The sequence below is a fragment of the Pistacia vera genome, unplaced genomic scaffold, assembly GCF_008641045.1.
Source record: "Pistacia vera cultivar Batoury unplaced genomic scaffold, PisVer_v2 Contig570, whole genome shotgun sequence".
In the NCBI taxonomy this organism is placed as follows: domain Eukaryota; kingdom Viridiplantae; phylum Streptophyta; class Magnoliopsida; order Sapindales; family Anacardiaceae; genus Pistacia; species Pistacia vera.
Window position 1 is genome coordinate 2,584,117 of NW_022196413.1, and position 21,458 is coordinate 2,605,574.

The 21,458-nt window shown below is 32.4% G+C and overlaps 2 protein-coding genes and 3 pseudogenes across 2 annotated transcripts; all 5 read right to left on the reverse strand.

The window, feature by feature from the left end:
• Positions 1-863: 863 nt before the first annotated feature.
• Positions 864-2,534, reverse strand: LOC116109026 (calmodulin-7). Its single transcript, XM_031395281.1, has 2 exons — positions 2,344-2,534; positions 864-1,557 (listed from the first exon to the last, which is right to left on the reverse strand). Exons 1-2 carry the CDS (start codon positions 2,417-2,419, stop codon positions 1,184-1,186), a joined length of 450 nt encoding a protein of 149 aa, XP_031251141.1. The 5' UTR covers positions 2,420-2,534; the 3' UTR covers positions 864-1,183.
• A 2,255-nt stretch (positions 2,535-4,789) lies between these two features.
• On the reverse strand, positions 4,790-7,196 carry LOC116109027 (calmodulin-7). Its single transcript, XM_031395282.1, has 2 exons — positions 6,996-7,196; positions 4,790-5,426 (listed from the first exon to the last, which is right to left on the reverse strand). The coding sequence occupies exons 1-2, from the start codon at positions 7,069-7,071 to the stop codon at positions 5,053-5,055; spliced, it is 450 nt and encodes a 149-aa protein (XP_031251142.1). The 5' UTR covers positions 7,072-7,196; the 3' UTR covers positions 4,790-5,052.
• Positions 7,197-7,770: 574 nt separating this feature from the next.
• Positions 7,771-9,045, reverse strand: LOC116109030 (annotated as a pseudogene).
• A 4,906-nt stretch (positions 9,046-13,951) lies between these two features.
• LOC116108976 lies at positions 13,952-15,244 on the reverse strand (annotated as a pseudogene).
• Positions 15,245-17,573: 2,329 nt separating this feature from the next.
• LOC116109028 lies at positions 17,574-19,693 on the reverse strand (annotated as a pseudogene).
• Between the last annotated feature and the right edge of the window lie 1,765 nt (positions 19,694-21,458).

Sequence of the window (21,458 nt, forward strand, 5' to 3'; positions counted from 1 at the left end):
TCTCTATTATTTTAGGGTATTCATTTAAACCAACGTGTCTTTAAATGGGCTAAGATTACGAGAATCCTTTCATTCAAAGTCTTCGTTCTTGAAGAACATAATAAAAATAAGTTAATTCCGGAAGTGGTTGAAGAGAAAGTTAATGTTAGCTAAGCAAGGACGGTTAAAACTACAATTTCATCAATGATTTTGGAAGAAGGTGGGGGCAGTTTGACTGTATTTACTAAAAAGAAAAGGTGGATGCTATATTCTATATAGCATGAGTGGGTGCATGAACATTTGTTTTTATTTATTTAGGTTGGGTGAGCCCACTGGGCTTGCTTTTTAGTTTCAACTCATGCAGCCACTCCAGTTTTGATTACAATTGTTGACCACTTTTCAGAGCAACTTGATTTTCACCAAATATTTGAGAAAAGGCAACATGCCAGGATGCCACGCAACATCATGTTGAAAATTTGAAAGTGCTATTATTGGAATGAGTTGATGGCCAATCTTTGTTTGATTTTATTGGAATATTTGCTTGTGTTAACGATAAGACAATCAAGACAAGACCAGAGAAGAGATAAAACACCATCAACGTTCTGACATCCTATTAGCTAATATAGAATTTGACAATTGAGACAATTAGACCTGTACTACCACTTACACGATTAAAGTTTGGTGATTAGGCATTCGTTTGTGACGAAAGATGAAAGTAACTGTCCAGTGAAAGATACTAAAAATATTACAATGAATATTTGCTTAAAGGGTTTTCGGATACCTAATGCTCAGCATTGAGTTAAAATCTTATATAATAGTATTCACAATAAATTAAGAGCCCGATTCTAAAATAAACTTCACCCAAAAAGTAGATACACAGAACAAAAGTAAGAAATAATAGCTGAGTAATTAACAGTGTCATTCATGCAACAGAAAACAATGTTCTGCAAGCTAGTTTAGGTTCACAGAAGAAGTTTAATATATAAAAACCGAAAAAAGATACTTAAAAAAGTCACAAGACAAATCGAAGGGGGAGACAACAACTCCACCACCACCATTACAGACCGCTGCTCACTTCAGAAACTATCAAATTAAAATTGGTAAAGACCAAACTAGGGATCCCATCATATTAGTCGACCCTGTTTTTCTCCAGATCTTTTTTTCAAATGATTTTCTTCAAGAAGTTTTGGTGAGGGTGGGGTCATTACTTAGCCATCATAACCTTGACAAATTCCTCGTAATTTATCTGGCCATCGCCATCCACATCAGCTTCCCTTATCATCTCATCCACTTCTTCATCAGTAAGCTTCTCCCCTAAGTTTGTCATCACATGGCGCAGCTCAGCAGCTGAGATGAAACCATTCTGATCCTTATCGAATACCCGGAAGGCTTCTTTAAGCTCCTCCTCAGAGTCGGTATCCTTCATCTTCCTGGCCATCAGGTTAAGGAACTCGGGGAAATCAATTGTCCCGTTACCATCAGCGTCCACTTCATTAATCATGTCCTGAAGCTCTGCCTCAGTGGGGTTCTGCCCCAATGACCTCATCACAGTCCCAAGTTCCTTGGTGGTGATGCAACCTGCAATATCAATTTATATTATAGAACCATGTTGAAACTACAAAAACCCCATTCCAATTTTGATGATGAATCTGCAAATCTAACAAGCAAACCAAGCACCTCCACAAAGTGAAAACAACAAAATATCTAGCAGATTCAACATTCTCACAATCAATCATGGAAGTTAACTCAAATATGACAATTTCGCCCAATTATAATCCTCAAAGTGTGATTACACAGCATATCGTAGCATTTCCTTCATTTTAATCAGAGGAAATGGTTAAAATATTAAGTGAATAAAAGGACAACTTTTTTTGTTACGATATCGGTTTTTTTTTTTTTTAAAGAAGAAATCTAATGTATGGAAAAAATCTATTATGAAGCAAGTGAAATAATCCTTCACAAATATCTACGGATATCACAAGAAGAAAAGCAAAAATAAAAAAAAATTACGATTAAAAAAAAAAAAAAAAAAAACACAGCTATCAAAAAGTTGACTTAAAACACATTCTAAAAAATTGACTAGATCCAGAAGATCCAAAATCAAAATGCAAATACAAGATAGAAAATCACCATACACAACAGAAAATTCTAAAATTAACACAGCGATTTCATCAATACACGAAACATAAGCCTCATAATCAACAAACAGAATTCGATAATCATAAAATAGAAATCAAAACATTTCAATAGCATCATAAACGATTCTAACTCATGAGATCATCAAAAAACAGGAAAGCGAACACAAATATTCACAACGATCAGAGAATTTGAAAAAGTAAAAGCAGATCTAGAAGAGAGACGGACCGTCGCCATCCTTGTCGAACAAGCTGAAGGCTTCTTTGAACTCGGAGATCTGGTCATCGGTGAGTTGATCCGCCATTAGCTCAGAAATGGATGATTTTGAATTTCAAAAAGGAAAAGAAGTTTACACTAAGAGAGAGATTGAGATTGCTATGTTTTCTCTCCGGACAAAACCAAGCTTAGCATTTTATATGAGCTGCCCCTCTTGCATCCTATCATTTTCTTTGCTAACGGACGTAAGTAGTTTATCAAATCTACCTTTATTTTATTTCCCTGTTTACCCTTTTCTTTTCTACTTTTACTTTTTCTTTCTAATTAGAAAGACCACAGTACCCTTGTGCGTTTACATTTTTTGCTTTCCATCGTTGTCCAACTCGAGATGGTTACAAAGATAATTCTAGGAACACACGCGTTACGCGGAATGTACGCGGGCAAAAATCAGTCACTGGATTAGCTTTAACCAAATCCAACGGTTGGTATTAAATATATAAAAAAAAACAAAATCTTTTAACTTATTTAACAAATTTTAAATAAAAGAAAATTTTCATTAATTATAGCAAATTGGGCTTGAGCAATAACCTGATTTGTCTATGAACTATGAAACTACCATTTTAAAGGTTAAATAAAAAAAAATTAACTTATATCAATTAAAATAAAAAAATTATAAATAATAACGGTGTAGTATTATTTATATGAATTTTAGAATAATAAATTATAATTTTTTTATAAAGATAAAACATGACCAATTCTACAAATATAGATACAATAACTTTAAATTTTAAGATAATGAATAGCACACTAATTTTGAAAAATAATAACAATCACCATACACTAAACAACATCTTTCACAAAACATTTTTATTTTATTTTATTTCAATTATTACTAAAGTTGCTAAAACTTAAAATGACATAACCAACTCAAATCCAATGGTATACATGCATAGTCCTTACAATATCATATCAAGATTAATCTCTTTGCTTATAAGGCTATGTACATTAGATAATAGTTTACTGGTTCATGTGTACTGCATTCCAAATGAATTAATAAACTAATTCAAAAATCTCTATTTTGGTCATCTAGACAAATCATATCATTTTACATATAGATTAATGTTTTATAAGCTTAATGAAGTACTTGACTTTATAGACTTCATGTACGAGACTGTTTTCATATAGACCATAATTATCATGTATTACATGCAGTATGTATAAAAAAAATTTGATTTCAAATAATTATGTATGGTATCTAGTAGATTTCGTTTGCTTTAGACTTACTTCACTCAATATAAGATGTGACAAAATCATCTTATGGATTTTAAAGTCCTTACACAAAAGTCTAGTGAGTTTTCACTAGCCTGCTTTGATACCAATTATTAGCATGTGACCAATCGAATTGATATTGTCATTTTAAGTATGAGTTTTCGTTTTAACTTTACATAAACATTTTTCACTCAAAACATGTCTATTGAGTTAAAATGATTTGAGGCTTATACAAGGTTCTGAAAACTGGATCAAGCCTTGACCTAATCAAGGGCCTAGTTTCCGAGTTGATTAGTTTGACCGATCAAACCGGTTGGATGATGTTAGCAACAATTTTTTTTTTTAAAGATTGTAAATTGCTCCCTAAAATTTTACTATTGCACAAAAATACCCCTAAAATTTTAATTAGTCCCTAAATTTTAAATATATTACAAAAATGCCCCAACAAAATTCAGTTAGTCCCTTACATTTTGAAACATTGAAAAAAAACCTTAAAAAATTCAAGTAGTCCCTATAGGTTTGAAATCTAACAAAAAACCCCTGGAACCTGAATCGGATCGGAGAGGTTGCTAGTTCCCGATCGGACTGGCCAGTCTGGTCCAAGTTTTCGAACATTGGCCTATAGATGAATTTAAATTTTATTTATTAATAATATATGATGTGAGAAACATGCATTTTAAAAAAGAACTGTTCGCTAACACACAATTTGAAAAATAGTAACAAATACATTTAAGAAAATAGTACAACCATTAATTTTAGATACAAGATTTTCACATGGATACTATTGATATAATAAATATAATTACCAACCTAGGTTTTGAAAATATTGACGTTACGCATGCTAAATTATAAAGGCAATTAGGATTGTTACGAGCAACTTTTTAAGTCATCTAGACAAATGTTTACACATTTTTGCAACGACAATCCACATAATTAATGCTCCATTTTGATGGGAACTAGAGTACTCAACAACATAACCTTCAATTTACAAACTGAGTCAAGGAAATTTGTCTGAAAAAAAAAACACACATCACCCATATGTTTTATATGAGCTGAATATGTTGTAATACACATCAGTCGAGGACATTATTTTATTGCCCTTTGCCTAAAAGAAACTTCAGCCAAAATATACATACACAAAACAGGTTCTTTGATGCACCCAGAAGTCTTAAGAGTTATCATAAAATCGTTAAACAAAAAATTCGGATATGCACAGAAGCTATAAAGGCAAATAAGAAATAGCCAAGTAATTAACAGTGTCATTCATGCAACAGAAAACAATGTTCTGCAAGCTGGATTAGGTTCACAGATGGAAGTAAAATATGTAAAAACTGAAAAGATACTCGAAAATATATATAACAACTAGGGATCCCATTATATTAGCCAACCCTATTTTCTCCAAATCTTTTTCAAAATGATTTCTTATAAGACGTTTTTGCGAGGGTGGGATCATTACTTGGCCATCATAACCTTGACAAACTCCTCATAATTTATTTGACCATCTCCGTCAACATCAGCTTCCCTGATCATCTCATCAACTTCTTCATCGGTAAGCTTCTCCCCCAGGTTTGTCATCACATGGCGCAGCTCAGCAGCTGAGATGAAACCATTCTGATCCTTGTCAAATACCCGGAAGGCCTCTTTAAGCTCCTCCTCAGAGTCGGTATCCTTCATCTTCCTGGCCATCAGGTTCAGGAACTCGGGAAAATCAATTGTCCCATTACCATCAGCATCCACCTCATTAATCATGTCCTGGAGCTCTGCCTCAGTGGGATTCTGGCCCAATGACCTCATCACAGTCCCAAGTTCCTTGGTGGTGATGCAACCTGCAAAATTGAATTTATTAAATTAGTTTTCATAACAAAATAGAACCCATTACCATGAAGAATACACAAATCTAAAAACCAAATCAAGAACCATAACATCGCTAGCACACTTGCATGCGACAGTCGCTGACTCTCCAAGTGACACATATTTCTCTTTAGAAATGTACAGCCTATTGAGTTGAAACAAATGACTATCCTTTACGCTAATTTACAAAATATGAAACTCCATTAATACTTCCAAGTCTTCACTGCAAACTGCTTTCTTTTTAAAAGCCATTCAACTTCAAAGCAGCATTTCTTCAACAAGCTTTGCCAGTTATGTTTTCATAGTCCTTCTTTCGGATTAGTTGAAAAAAAGGGAAAAAAAAAAAAAAAAAAAAAACTTGAAAATAAATCAAGAGAAACTGGAGAATGAGTTTGATCTGTAGAAAACCACCCCCACTTTTGCTTCTCTTGACTTGAGGTGGATTTTCTTTTTCTCATAAATGAATAAACATGTATTGGCCCATCTCAAACTTCTTTAAGTTATAAGAGACAACTCTATTGTAGATTATTGTATATGGAGTCAATGACTTAATAATGAATGGTAGGGTGTTAAGTTGGGAAGAAATTGAGAGAGGCCTTTTAAAACTAATGTGAAATATCTTTTTAATGTCCAATTTGTGTCCATAAAAACAAGATATTCTGAAACAGCAAGAGTTCATCATCAAAATTTCAGGAGATGCTTCATTGAATGGAAAACTTTCTCAATTAAGAGTAAAAAATAAACTTCTTCTTAACTCAATTTGTCTTCATAATTTAAAAAGTAGAGCTTAATTATGTCACTGGAAGACCCAGCGACTACTGCAGGCACAATTACGAGTAGAACTCCTCAATATAGAAAATAATGGTGCAGATTCAACATTCTCTAATAAACACGAAAGTTATCTCAAATGTGACAATAACTCCCAATCAAAATCTTAAGGAATGGTTACATATCATATTGTAGCATTTCCTTTATTTTAATAAGGGGAAAGGGTTAAATTATTAAGTGAATAAAAGGACAATTTATTTGTTCAATATTCAATTATTTAGAATCAATCTATAGACAAAATCTATCATAAAGCAAGTAAATTAAATCCTTACTAAAAATCTAAGGCTACCAAAAAAAAAAAAAAAAAACAATAATAAGAAAAATATATAACACATAACTTAAAATTAAAATGAAAAACAAAACCAGGCATCATAAAGTTGACTTAAACAAATTCTGGAAAAGTCGACAAGGATCCGAAGATCAAAACAAAAATCCAAAATGCATATTCAAGATTGCGTCATAGAAAATCAAAATACACGACATAAAGTTTCACAATTAAGACAGCTATTTCATCAATTCACAAAGCAGAAGCTTCATAATCGATAAATAGAATTCGATAATCACAAAATAGAAACCAAATCATTTCAAGAGCACTGCAGATCAAAAAACGAATAGAAAGATCCATAGAGATAATCAAAAACAAGAAAGCGAACACATATAATAACAAAAATCAGAGAAATTGAAAAAGGAAAAGCAGATCTAGCAGAGAGACGTACCGTCGCCATCCTTGTCGAACAAGCTGAAGGCTTCTTTGAACTCAGAGATCTGGTCATCGGTGAGTTGATCCGCCATTAACTCAGGAATGAATGATTTCGGGTTTTAAAAAAAAAACAGATACGCGGAGAGAGAGATTGAGATTGTTGCGTTTTCCCTCTGGATAAAAGCAAGCTTGCCTTTTATAGGAGCTGCCCTTCTTGCATCACATCATTTTCCGTGTTTTCGGACAATGGAGGGACAACTTAGACCTGTACTACTACTTACACGATTAAAGTTTGGTGATTAAGCATTGTTTGTGACGAAAGATGAAAGTAACTGTCAGTGGAAAGATACTAAAAATATTACAATGAATATTGCTTAAAGGTTTTCGGATACCTAATGCTCAGCATTGAGTTAAATCTTATATAATAGTATTACAATAAATAAGAGCCCGATTCTAAAAAAACTTCACCCCCAAAAGTAGATACACAGAACAAAAGTAAGAAATAATAGCTGAGTAATTAACGTGTCATTCATGCAACAGAAAACAATGTTCTGCAAGCTAGTTTAGGTTCACAGAAGAAGTTTATATATAAAAACCGAAAAAAAGATGCTTAAAAAAGTCACAAGACAAATCGAAGGGGGAGACAACAACTCCACCACCACCATACAGACCGTGCTCACTTCAGAAACTATCAAATTAAAATTGGTAAAGACCAAACTAGGGATCCCATCATATTAGTCGATTTTTTTCTCCAGATCTTTTTTTCAAATGATTTTCTTCAAGAAGTTTTGGTGAGGGTGGGGTCATTACTTAGCCATCATAACCTTGACAAATTCCTGTAATTTATCTGGCCATCGCCATCCACATCAGCTTCCCTTCATCTCATCCACTTCTTCATCAGTAAGCTTCTCCCCTAAGTTTGTCATCACATGGCGCAGCTCAGCAGCTGAGATGAAACCATTCTGATCCTTATCGAATACCCGGAAGGCTTCTTTAAGCTCCTCCTCAGAGTCGGTATCCTTCATCTTCCTGGCCATCAGGTTAAGGACTCGGGGAAACAATGTGCCGTTACCTCAGCGTCCACTTCATTAATCATGTCTGAAGCTCTGCCTCAGTGGGGTTCTGCCCCAATGACCTCATCACAGTCCCAAGTTCCTGGTGGTGATGCAACCTGCAATATCAATTTATATTAGAAACCATGTTGAAACTACAAAAACCCCATTCCAATTTTGATGATGAATCTGCAAATCTAACAAGCAAACCAAGCACCTCCACAAAGTGAAAAAAACAAATATCTAGCAGATTCAACATTCTCACAATCATCATGGAAGTTAACTCAAATATGACAATTTCGCCCAATTATAATCCTCAAAGAGTGATTACACAGCATCGTAGCATTTCCTTCATTTTAATCAGAGGAAATGGTTAAAATATTAAGTGAATAAAAGGACAACTTTTTTTGTTACGATATCGGTTTTTTTTTTTTTTTTTAAAGAGAAATCTAATGTGAAAAAATCTATTATGAAGCAAGTGAAATATCCTTCACAAATATCTACGGATATCACAGAAGAAAAGCAAAAAAAAAAAAAATACAAAAAAAAAAAAAAAAAAAAAAAACAAGCTATCAAAAAGTTGACTTAAAACACATTCTAAAAAATTGACTAGGATCCGAAGATCAAAACACAAACAAAATGCATAACAAGATAGAAATCACCATACACAACAGAAAATTCTAAAATTAACACAGCGATTTCATCAATACACGAAACATAAGCCTCATAATCAACAAACAGAATCGATAACATAAAATAGAAATCAAAACATTTCAATAGCATCATAAACGATTCTAACTCATGAGATCATCAAAAAACAGGAAAGCGACACAAATATTCACAACGATCAGAGAATTTGAAAAAGTAAAAGCAGATCTAGAAGAGAGCGAGCCGTCGCCATCCTTGTCGAACAAGCTGAAGGCTTCTTTGAACTCGGAGATCTGGTCATCGGTGAGTTGATCCGCCATTAGCTCAGAAATGGATGATTTTGAATTCAAAAAGGAAAAGAAGTTTACACAAGAGAGAGATTGAGATTGCTATGTTTTCTCCCGGACAAAACCAAGCTTAGCATTTTATATGAGCTGCCCTCTTGCATCCATCATTTTCTTTGCAACGGACGTAAGTAGTTATCAATATACCTTTTTTTTTCCCTGTTTACCCTTTTCTTTTCTACTTTTACTTTTTTTTCTAATTAGAAAGACCCCAGTACCCTTGTGCGTTTACATTTTTTGCTTTCCATCGTGTCCACTCGAGATGTACAAAGATAATTCAGGACACACACGCGTTACGCGGAATGTACGCGGGCAAAAATCAGTCACTGGATTAGCTTTACCAAATCCAACGGTTGGTATTAAATATATAAAAAAAAACAAATCTTTAACTTATTTAACAAATTTTAAATAAAAGAAATTTTCATTAATTATAGCAAATTGGGCTTGAGCAATAACCTGATTTGTCTATGAACTATGAAACTACCATTTTAAAGGTTAAAAAAAAAAAATAACTTATATCAATTAAAATAAAAAAATTATAAATAATAACGGTGGTAGTATTATATATGAATTTTAGAATCATAAATTATATTTTTTTATAAAGATAAAACTGACCAATTCTACAAATAGTACAAATAACTTTAAATTTTAAGATAATGAATAGCACACTAATTTTGAAAAATAATAACAATCACCATCACAAACAACATCTTTCACAAAACATTTTATTTTATTTTATTTCAATATTACTAAAGTTGCTAAAACTTAAAATGAATAACCAACTCAAATCAATGGTATACATGCATAGTCCTTACAATATCATATCAAGATTAATCTCTTTGCTTATAAGGCTATGTACATTAGATAATAGTTACTGGTTCATGTGTACTGCATTCCAAATGAATTATAAACTATTCAAAAATCTCTATTTTGGTCATCTAGACAAATATCATTTTACATTAGATTAATGTTTTATAAGCTTAATGAAGTACTTGACTTTATAGACTTCATGTACGAGACTGTTTTCAATAGACCATAATTATCATGTATTACATGCATATGTATAAAAAAAATTGATTTCAAATAATTATGTATGGTATCTAGTAGATTTCGTTGCTTTGACTTACTCATCATATAAGATGTGACAAAATCATCTTAGGATTTTAAAGTCCTTACACAAAGTCTAGTGAGTTTTCCTGCCTGCTTTGATCCAATTATTAGCAGTGACCAATCGAATTGATATTGTAAGTTAGTAATTTTCGTTTTAACTTTACATAAACATTTTTCACTCAAAACATGTCTATTGAGTAAAATGATTAGGCTTATACAAGGTTCTGAAAACTGGATCAGCCTTGACCTATCAAGGGCATAGTTTCGAGTTGATTAGTTTGACCGATCAAACCGGTGGATGATGTTAGCAACAATTTTTTTTTTTAAAGATTGTAAATTGCTCCCTAAAATTTTACTATTGCACAAAATACCCCTAAAATTTTAATTAGTCCCTAAATTTAAATATATACAAAAATGCCCCAACAAAATTCAGTTAGTCCCTTCTTTTGAAACATTGAAAAAAAAACCTTAAAAATTAAGTAGTCCCTATAGGTTTGAAATCTAACAAAAAACCCCTGGAACTGAATCGGATCGGAGAGGTTGCTAGTGCCCGGTGGACTGGCAGTCTGGTCTAGGTTTCGAACATTGGCCTATAGATGAATTTAAATTTATTTATTATAATATATGATGTGAGAAACATGCATTTTAAAAAGAACTGTTCGCTAACACACAATTTGAAAAATAGTAACAAATACATTTAGGAAATAGTACAACCATTATTTAGATACAAGATTTTCACAGGATACTATTGATATATAAATATAATTCCAACCTAGGTTTTGAAAATATTGCGTTACGCATGCTAAATTATAAGGCAATTAGGATTGTTCGAGCAACTTTTTAGTCATCTAGACAAATGTTTACACATTTTTGCAACGACAATCCACATAATTAATGCCATTTTGATGGGAACTAGAGTACTCAACAACATAACCTTCAATTACAAACTGAGTCAGGAAATTTGTTGAAAAAAAAACAACACATCACCCATATGTTTTATATGAGCTGAATATGTTGTAATACACATCAGTCGAGGACATTATTTTATTGCCCTTTGCCTAAAAGAAACTTCAGCCAAAATATACATACACAAACAGGTGGACCAGCTCTGATAGCATGTTAATTTAAAAATCAGAAAAGTTATATGTTTCAGTTCATGTCTTTTACTGTCTATTACAATATGTGTATATCACTATTTGTATGTACAAAGACCAAACTACCTTTAAGTACTAAGTATATAAACTCATACACACTAACACTTAGCAATAATTAACAACAATACATCAACACATATTCATAGAATTGGGCTACATCTTAGCCCTAGAAACTTTGTTTAGTTCATAATTGAATTTTAAGAAACAACCAATATAAACATATGTTCAAGAAAAAGATAAAAGATAAAAGAAAATTTCCCTAGATGATGAACCAAAACCCCAAGAGTTGTTGTTTTGATTTACAAATAGCAACTAATATCTTCTCTATCCTCTTTGTCTCTATCTAAAAATTGACATTAGGGTGTTAGGGTTATGTTTCCTACTTTCCTGTTTGGTTTAGAACTCTTAAACTTGTAAATAACCATCATATATTTAATGCAGAAAATTCTAGAATCATGGTTGTGCCACGGCATTATGCCTTAGCATAGTTGGTTTTGCCCCGAAATCTTGATTTGTCCAGAATGTGGTATGCCACAGCATTGAAAAGACGGTGATTTTTAAGCATGATAACATTCAAATTTGGCCAAGTGGTAAACATATGAATTGTAGCCCTTTAAATCAAATTTCCAATGGTCCAAGATTGCCTCAATCTAATGTCTACAACTTAAGTTATTGTCAAAATAATGAAGCATGTTCAAACTGGAGTGTATTCCAGGATTTCCACTTCAACTTCAAAATGCCATAACTTTCTCACTCTAGCTCCGATTCTCCAATTGTTTGTTCCTCATTGTCACACATTCCCTTGCCGACAATATTCTTCATCTGAATATCATCTTTAAGTATTTATAACTTGAAAACACTCAAAACATACCCGTGATCCCACAAAAGACATTTATAAAATAATTAAGTTAAATTGCCTAAATTAAACCTGATTTCCTATAAATAATCCCAATAAACCACTAAACACATGCGTATTTTAAAGCTCTTATCAAGTCTAAACTGCAAATTCTATTGATCTAGATCTTTTGTTGATAGATGCATTGTCAAATAAGGAACACTCTCTTCTTTCACTCTCCATTAGACATATATACAAAAGGTGTGAAAAGGTTATAAAATATGAAATGATTATTTATCTATCTTTTTTTTTTTTTTGACTTACTAGACATGTAAAGTCAGGAGAAGAGAGTGAAAACGAGAATGAAAAGTAGTATTTTTAGCATTTCTTGTTGTTAAACACATGAATAGGCTTTCATGCACACATGAGATTGTTGAGTAGAAATGTGATAATTGACTTATTCCTTTATATTCTTTACATACCAAAAGAAACTAGATCTTATTATTAGTCAAAATTGTTTATCTAATTAGGATTACAACTTGTACTACTTTTATTGACTTTGGTTTGCTTTAAGAAATTACCTTTACTTACAATTTACTTTATTTATTAATTTTGAACTATACAAAGAAGACTTTGAAGACTTGCATTATTATCATTATATTGCTTTATAAAGCAAAGTATAAATTTCTCTATTATTTTAGGGTATTCATTTGAACCAACGTGTCTTTAAATGGGCTAAGATTACGAGAATCCTTTCATTCAAAGTCTTCGTTCTTGAAGATCATAATAAAAATAAGTTAATTCCGGAAGTGGTTGAAGAGAAAGTTAATGTTAGATAAGCAAGGACGGTTAAAACTACAATTTCATCAATGATTTTGGAAGAAGGTGGGGGCAGTTTGACCGTATTTACTAAAAAGAAAAGGTTGATGCTATATTCTATATAGCATGAGTGGGTGCATGGACATTTGTTTTTCTTTATTTAGGTTGGGTGAGCCCACTGGGCTTACTTTTCAGTTTCAACTCATGCAGCCACTCCAGTTTTGATTACAATTGTTGACCACTTTTCAGAGCAACTTGATTTTCACCAAATATTTGAGAAAAGGCAAGCATGCCAGGATGCCACGCAACATCATGTTGAAAATTTGAAAGTGCTATTATTGGAATGAGTTGATGGCTAATCTTTGTTTGATTTTATTGGAGTATTTGTTTGTGTTAACGACAAGACAATCAAGACAAGACCAGAGAAGAGATAAAACACCATCAACGTTCTGACATCCTATTAGCTAATATAGAATTTGACAATTGAGACAACTAGACCGCTGTACTACTACTTACACGATTAAAGTTTGGGGATTAAGCATCGTTTGTGACGAAAGATGAAAGTAACTGTCCAGTAAAGATACTAAAAATATACAATGAATATTTGCTTAAAGGGTTTTCGGATACCTAATGTCTCGCATGATTAAAATCTTATAATAAGTATTCACATAATTAAGAGCCCGATTCTAAAATAAACTTCACCCAAAAAGTAGATACACAGAACAAAGTAAGAAATAATAGCTGAGTAATTAACAGTTTCATTCATGCAACCAGAAACAATGTTCTGCAAGCTAGTTTAGGTTCACAGAAGAATTTTAATATATAAACAGAAAAAGATGCTTAAAAAGTCACAAGACAAATCGAAGGGGGAGAACACAACTCCACCACCACCATTACAACCGCTGCTCACTTCAGAAACTATCAAATTAAAATTGGTAAAGACCAAACTAGGGATCCCATCATATTAGCTCATCTGTTTTTCTCAAGATCTTTTTTTCAAATGATTTTCTTCAAGAATTTTTGGTGAGGGTGGGGTCATACTTAGCCATCATAACCTTGACAAATTCCTCTTATTTATCTGGCCATCGCCATCCACATCAGCTTCCCTTATCATCTCATCCACTTCTTCATCAGTAAGCTTCTCCCCTAAGTTTGTCATCACAGGGCGCAGCTCAGCAGCTGAGATGAAACCATTCTGATCCTTATCGAATACCCGGAAGGCTTCTTTAAGCTCCTCCTCAGAGTCGGTATCCTTCATCTTCCTGGCCATCAGGTAAGGAACTCGGGGAATCAATGGTCCCGTTACCATCAGCGTCCACTTCATTAATCATGCCTGAAGCTCTGCCTCAGTGGGGTTCTGCCCCAATGACCTCATCACAGTCCCAAGTTCCTTGGTGGTGATGCAACCTGCAATATCAATTATATTATAGAACCATGTTGAAACTACAAAAACCCCATTCCATTTTGATGATGAATCTGCAAATCTAACAAGCAAACCAAGCACCTCCACAAAGGAAAACAACAAATATCTAGCAGATTCAACATTCTCACAATCAATCATGGAAGTTAACTCAATATACAATTTCGCCCAATTATAATCCCAAAGAGTGATTACACAGCATATCGTAGCATCCTTCATTTATATCAAGGAAATGGTTAAATATTATGTAATAAAAGGACAACTTTTTTTGTTACGATATCGGTTTTTTTTTTTTTTTTAAAGAAGAAATCTAATGTAGAAAAAATCTATTATGAGCAAGTGAAATAATCCTTCACAAATATCTACGGATATCACAAGAAAAAAGCAAAAAAAAAAAAAATACAATTAAAAAAAAAAAAAAAAAAAAAACACAGCTATCAAAAAGTTGACTTAAAACACATTCTAAAAAATTGACTAGGATCCAAAGATCAAAACACAAATCAAAATGCTAACAAGATAGAAAATCACCATACACAACAGAAAATTCTAAAATTAACACAGCGATTTCATCAATACACGAAACATAAGCCTCATAATCACAAACAGAATCGATAATCATAAAATAGAAATCAAAACATTTCAATAGCATCATAAACGATCTAACTCATGAGATCATCAAAAAACAGGAAAGCGACACAATATTCACAACGATCAGAGAATTTGAAAAGTAAAAGCAGATCTAGAAGAAGACGGACCGTCGCCATCCTTGTCGAACAAGCTGAAGGCTTCTTGAACTCGGAGATCTGGTCATCGGTGAGTTGATCCGCCATTAGCTCAGAAATGGATGATTTTGAATTTCAAAAAGGAAAAGAAGTTTACACAGAGAAGATTGAGATTGCTATGTTTCTCTCACCGGACAAAACCAAGCTTAGCATTTATATGAGCTGCCCCTCTTGCATCCATCTTTTTCTTTGCTACACGACGTAAGTAGTTTATCAAATCTACCTTTATTTTATTTCCCTGTTTACCCTTTTCTTTCCTACTTTTACTTTTTCTTTCTATTAGAAAGCCCACAGTACCCTTTGCGTTTTTTTTTGCTTTCCATCGTTGTCCACTCGAGGTTACAAGATAATTCTAGGAACAACACGTTACGCGGAATGTACGCGGGCAAAAATCAGTCACTGGATTAGCTTTAACCAATCCAACGGTTGGTATTAATTATAAAAAAAAACAAAATCTTTTAACTTATTTAACAAATTTTAAATAAAAGAAAATTTTCATTAATTATACAAATGGGGCTTAGCAATAGCCTGATTTGTCTATGAACTATGAAACTACCATTTTAAAGGTTAAAAAAAAATTTAACTTAATCAATTAAAATAAAATATAAATAATAAGGGTAGTATTATTTATATGAATTTTAGAATATAAATTATAATTTTTTTATAAGATAAAACATGACCAATTCTACAAATATAGAACATAACTTAAATTTAAGATAATGAATAGCACACTAATTTTGAAAAAAATACAATCACCATACACTAAACAACATCTTTCAAAACATTTTATTTTATTTTATTTCAATATTACTAAAGTTGCTAAAACTTAAATGATATAACCAATCAAATCCAATGGTAATCTGCATAGTCCTTACAATATCATATCAAGATTATCTCTTTGCTTATAAGGCATGTACATTAGTAATAGTTTACTGGTTCATGTGTACTGCATTCCAAATGAATTAATAACTAATTCAAAAATCTCTATTTTGGTCATCTAGACAAATCATATCATTTTACATTAGATTAATGTTTTTAAGCTTAATGAAGTACTTGACTTTATAGACTTCATGTACGAGACTGTTTTCATATACCATATTATCATGTATTACATGCAGTATGTATAAAAAAAAATTTGATTTCAATAATTATGTATGGTATCTAGTAGATTTCGTTTGCTTTAGCTACTTCTCAAATAGATGACAAAATCATCTTATGGATTTTAAAGTCCTTACACAAGTCTAGTAGTTTTCACTGCTGCTTTGATACCAATTATTAGCATGTGACCATCGATTGATATTGTCATTTTAGTATGATTTTCGTTTTAACTTTACATAAACATTTTTCACTCAAAATGTCTTTGAGTTAAAATGATTTGAGGCTTATACAAGGTTCTGAAAACTGGATCAGCCTTGACCTATCAAGGCATAGTTTCGAGTTGATTAGTTTGACCGATCAACCGGTTGGATGATGTTAGCAACAATTTTTTTTTTAAAGATTGTAAATTGCTCCCTAAAATTTTACTATTGCACAAAATACCCCTAAAATTTTAATTAGTCCCTAAATTTTAATATATTACAAAAATGCCCCAACAAAATTCAGTTAGTCCCTTACTTTTGAAACATTGAAAAAAACCCTTAAAAATTCAAGTAGTCCCTATAGGTTTGAAATCTAACAAAAACCCCTGGAACCTGAATCGGATCGGAGAGGTTGCTAGTGCCCGGTTGGACTGGCCAGTCTGGTCTAGGTTTCCGAACATTGGCCTATAGATGAATTTAATTTTTATTTATTAATAATATATGAGTGAGAAACATCATTTTAAAGAAGAACGTTCGCTAACAACAATTTGAAAAATAGTAACAAATACATTTAGGAAATAGTACAACCATTAATTTTAGATACAAGATTTTCACATGGATACTATTGATATAATAAATATAATTACCAACCTAGGTTTTGAAAATATGGACGTTACGCATGCTAATTATAAAGGCAATTAGGATTGTTACGAGCAACTTTTTAAGTCTCTAGACAAATGTTTACACATTTTTGCAACGACAATCCACATAATTAATGCTCCATTTTGATGGAACTAGAGTACTCACACACATAACCTTCAATTTACAAACTGAGTCAAGGAATTTGTTGAAAAAAAAAACACACATCACCCATATGTTTTATATGAGCTGAATTGTTGTAATACACATCAGTCGAGGACATTATTTTATTGCCCTTTGCCTAAAAGAACTTCAGCCAAAATATACATCCACAAAACAGGTTCTTTGATGCACCCAGAAGTCTTAAGAGTTACATAAAATCGTTAAACAAAAAATTCGGATATGCACAGAACTATAAAGGCAAATAATAGCCAAGTAATTAACAGTGTCATTCATGCAACAGAAAACAATGTTCTGCAAGCTGGATTGGTTCACAGATGGAAGTAAAATATGTAAAAGCTGAAAAGATACTCGAAAATATATATAACAACTAGGGATCCCATTATATTAGCCAACCCTATTTTCTCCAAATCTTTTTCAAAATGATTTCTTATAAGACCTTTTTGCGAGGGTGGGATCATTCACTTGGCCATCATAACCTTGACAAACTCCTCATAATTTATTTGACAGTCTCCGTCAACATCAGCTTCCCTGATCATCTCATCAACTTCTTCATCGTAAGCTTCTCCCCCAGGTTTGTCATCACATGGCCAGCTCAGCAGCTGAGATGAAACCATTCTGATCCTTGTCGAATACCCGAAGGCCTCTTTAAGCTCCTCCTCAGAGTCGGTATCCTTCATCTTCCTGGCCATCAGGTTCAGGAACTCGGGAAAATCAATTGTCCCATTACCATCAGCTCCACCTCATTAATCATGTCCTGGAGCTCTGCCTCAGTGGGATTCTGGCCCAATGACCTCATCACAGTCCCAAGTTCCTTGTTGGTGATGCAACCTGCAAAATTGAATTTATTAAATTAGTTTTCATAACAAATAGAACCCATTACCATGAAGAATACACAAATCTAAAACCAAATCAAGAACCATAACATCGCTAGCACACTTGCATGCGACAGTCGCTGACTCTCCAAGTGACACATATTTCTCTTTAGAAATGTACAGCCTATTGAGTTGAAACAAATGACTATCCTTTACGCTAATTTACAAAATATGACACTCCATTAATACTTCCAAGTCTTCACTGCAAACTGCTTTCTTTAAAAGCCATTCAACTTCAAAGCAGCATTTCTTTAACAAACTTTGCCAGTTATATTTTCATAGTCCTTTCGGATTAGTTGAAAAAAAGGGCAAAAAAAAAAAAAAAAAAAAAACTTGAAAATAAATCAAGAGAAACTGGAGAATGATTTTGATCTGTAGAAAACCACCCCCACTTTTGCTTCTCTTGACTTGAGGTGAATTTTCTTTTCCTCATGAATAATAAACATGTATTGGCCATCTCAAACTTCTTTAAGTTATAAGAGACAACTCTATTGTAGATTATTGTATATGGAGTCAATGACTTAATAATGAATGGTAGGTGTTAAGTTGGGAAGAAATGAGAGAGGCATTTTAAAACTAATGTGAAATATCTTTTTAATGTCCAATTTGTGTCCATAAAAACAAGATATTCTGAAACAGCAAGAGTTCATCATCAAATTTCAGGAGATGCTTCATTGAATGGAAAACTTTCTCAATTAAGAGTAAAAAATAACTTCTTCTTAACTCAATTTGTCTTCATAATTTAAATAGAGCTTAATTATGTCACTGGAAGACCCACGACTACTGCAGGCACAATTACAAGTAGCACTCCTCAATATAGAAATAATGGTGCAGATTCAACATTCTCTAATAAACACGAAAGTTATCTCAAATTGAAAATAACTCCCAATCAAATCTTAGGAATGGTTACATATCATATTGTAGCATTTCCTTTATTTTAATAGGGGAAAGGGTTAAATTATTAAGTGAAAAGGACAATTTATTTGTTCAATATTCAATTATTTAGAATCAATCTATGACAAAATCTATCATAAAGCAAGTAAATTAAATCCTTACTAAAATCTAAGGCTACCAAAAAAAAAAAAAAAAACAAATAAGAAAAATATATAACACATAACTTAAAATTAAATGAAAACAAAACCAGGCATCATAAAGTTGACTTAAACAAATTCTGGAACAGTCGACAAGGATCCGAAGATCAAAACAAAAATCCAAATGCATATTCAAGATTGCGTCATAGAAATCAAAATACACGACATAAAGTTTCACAATTAAGACAGCTATTTCATCAATTCACAAAGCAGAAGCTTCATAATCGATAAATAGAATTCGATAATCACAAATAAAACCAAATCATTTCAAAGCACTGCAGATCCAAAACAATAGAAAGATCCATAGAGAACAAAAACAAGAAGCGAACACATATAATAACAAAAATCAGAGAAATTGAAAAAGGAAAAGCAGATCTAGCAGAGAGACGTACCGTCGCCATCCTTGTCGAACAAGCTGAAGGCTTCTTTGAACTCAGAGATCTGGTCATCGTGAGTTGATCCGCCATTAACTCAGGAATGAATGATTTCGGGTTTAAAAAAAAAACAGATACGCGGAAGAGAGATTGAGATTGTTGCGTTTTCCCTCTGGATAAAAGCAAGCTTGCCTTTTATAGGAGCTGCCCTTCTTGCATCACATCATTTTCCGTGTTTTCGGACATTTATCAAAGTCACCATTTTTAAATACATTATTAATAATTTTGAAAATACCTAAATATTTATAGCAATCTCATTTATTTTGAAAATATTCCAAATATTTGGCTCCCATTTGGTTCACAATTTTGTGTTTTTTAGAAAAAGTTTTTTAAAAGTTAAAAAAAAATTGATATTGGCGAGTATTACGATGTATAATTTATAAATCATAAAATACCCCCTATGTTTTCTTTTACAAAATACCTCCTAAATAAAACATTAAAAGTTACAAAAACACCCCCAATCCACCCTCAATATGGACAGCCGGCCCACTTGTCGGAGGGTGGCCAAAGTCACCGTATCGGCACATGACCGCTGGATCTTGCCGGTCGTGCTCCGATATGGCATTTTCCGGTCGATCCACGGTGGATTTAGCCTGTAAGGCCAGATCTGGCTGTATTTTCTATTCAACGACGACCAATCTTTGCCTTAGATCTGGCATTTTCCGGCCAATTCCGGCCATTTTCGAGCGATGGTGGCCGAATCTGATAATATGGATTATTGGGGTGTTTTTGTAATTTTTTAAAATATTTAGAGGTATTTAAAAATTAACAAATTTAGGGATTTAAAAAAATTGAATATATGTGAGTTTTTTGGTAATTTACTGTTAAATCATTTAATTTTTTTATTTTACAATTGGGTAATCGTAACCCAAAACATTTTTTTGCATAAATTTCTTTCTTTAAACATAATATATGATGGTAACGGCATAGGAATTTTTGGAATACTAACACAAGATTTATCTTACTTGTAAATAATTTCTTATTTTTCTCTTTAATATATTTTGTAGATGATAAAACTATAATGATAAATAATAACAATAATAATAAGATAAGACAATATGTGAGGTGCGTTTATTAGAGTCACTCTTTTTATTTTTTATTTAATGAAAAGACCGTAATGTCCTTGTGAATTCATCATTGCAATTGCTACAAATAAAATCTTCATTTGATTGTTACGTAGATTCATTGAAGGTACCTATTTAATGAAAAAGGAATATTATGACGTTAACTATATTAGTATTTCTTATTTTTTTTTAAGATGATGAAATCATATATTGAGAATTTACAACCAAGTATAAAAACTCATAAGAATAATAAATAATGGGCTCAACACTTTATCCTAACAATCATGCTGGGCCGCACACAATATGGGCCGGCTATGTTATTGTCACCGGCCGTCCGCCCAATTTTACAACCTCACCTACCCACACATTTTGGGAGAATGATAGCAATTTTTTTTTTTTTTTTTCTATATAATTATTAGTATAAAAGAATATGTAGAAATTAAGAAAAGATTTTGGATGATAAATCGTGGTAAGCATAATTTCTCTTTTATTAACTAATCCCACATTGGTAAAAATAATATGAATTAAATTTCAGGAAGCCTGTTGGTTAATGGCATTTCTCTATAACGTTTTAGTGAAGCTTTCTGATTATTTTTTTGTATTTTTATGCAATTTCATGTATTAAAAATTTCAAACTTTATATTTCTCCAATTAGAAATTTGTAGTTTGATTTATTATGAGTAATGCTACGCCCACAACCATTCTCACAAACTTCTTTTACAACCTTGATGGGA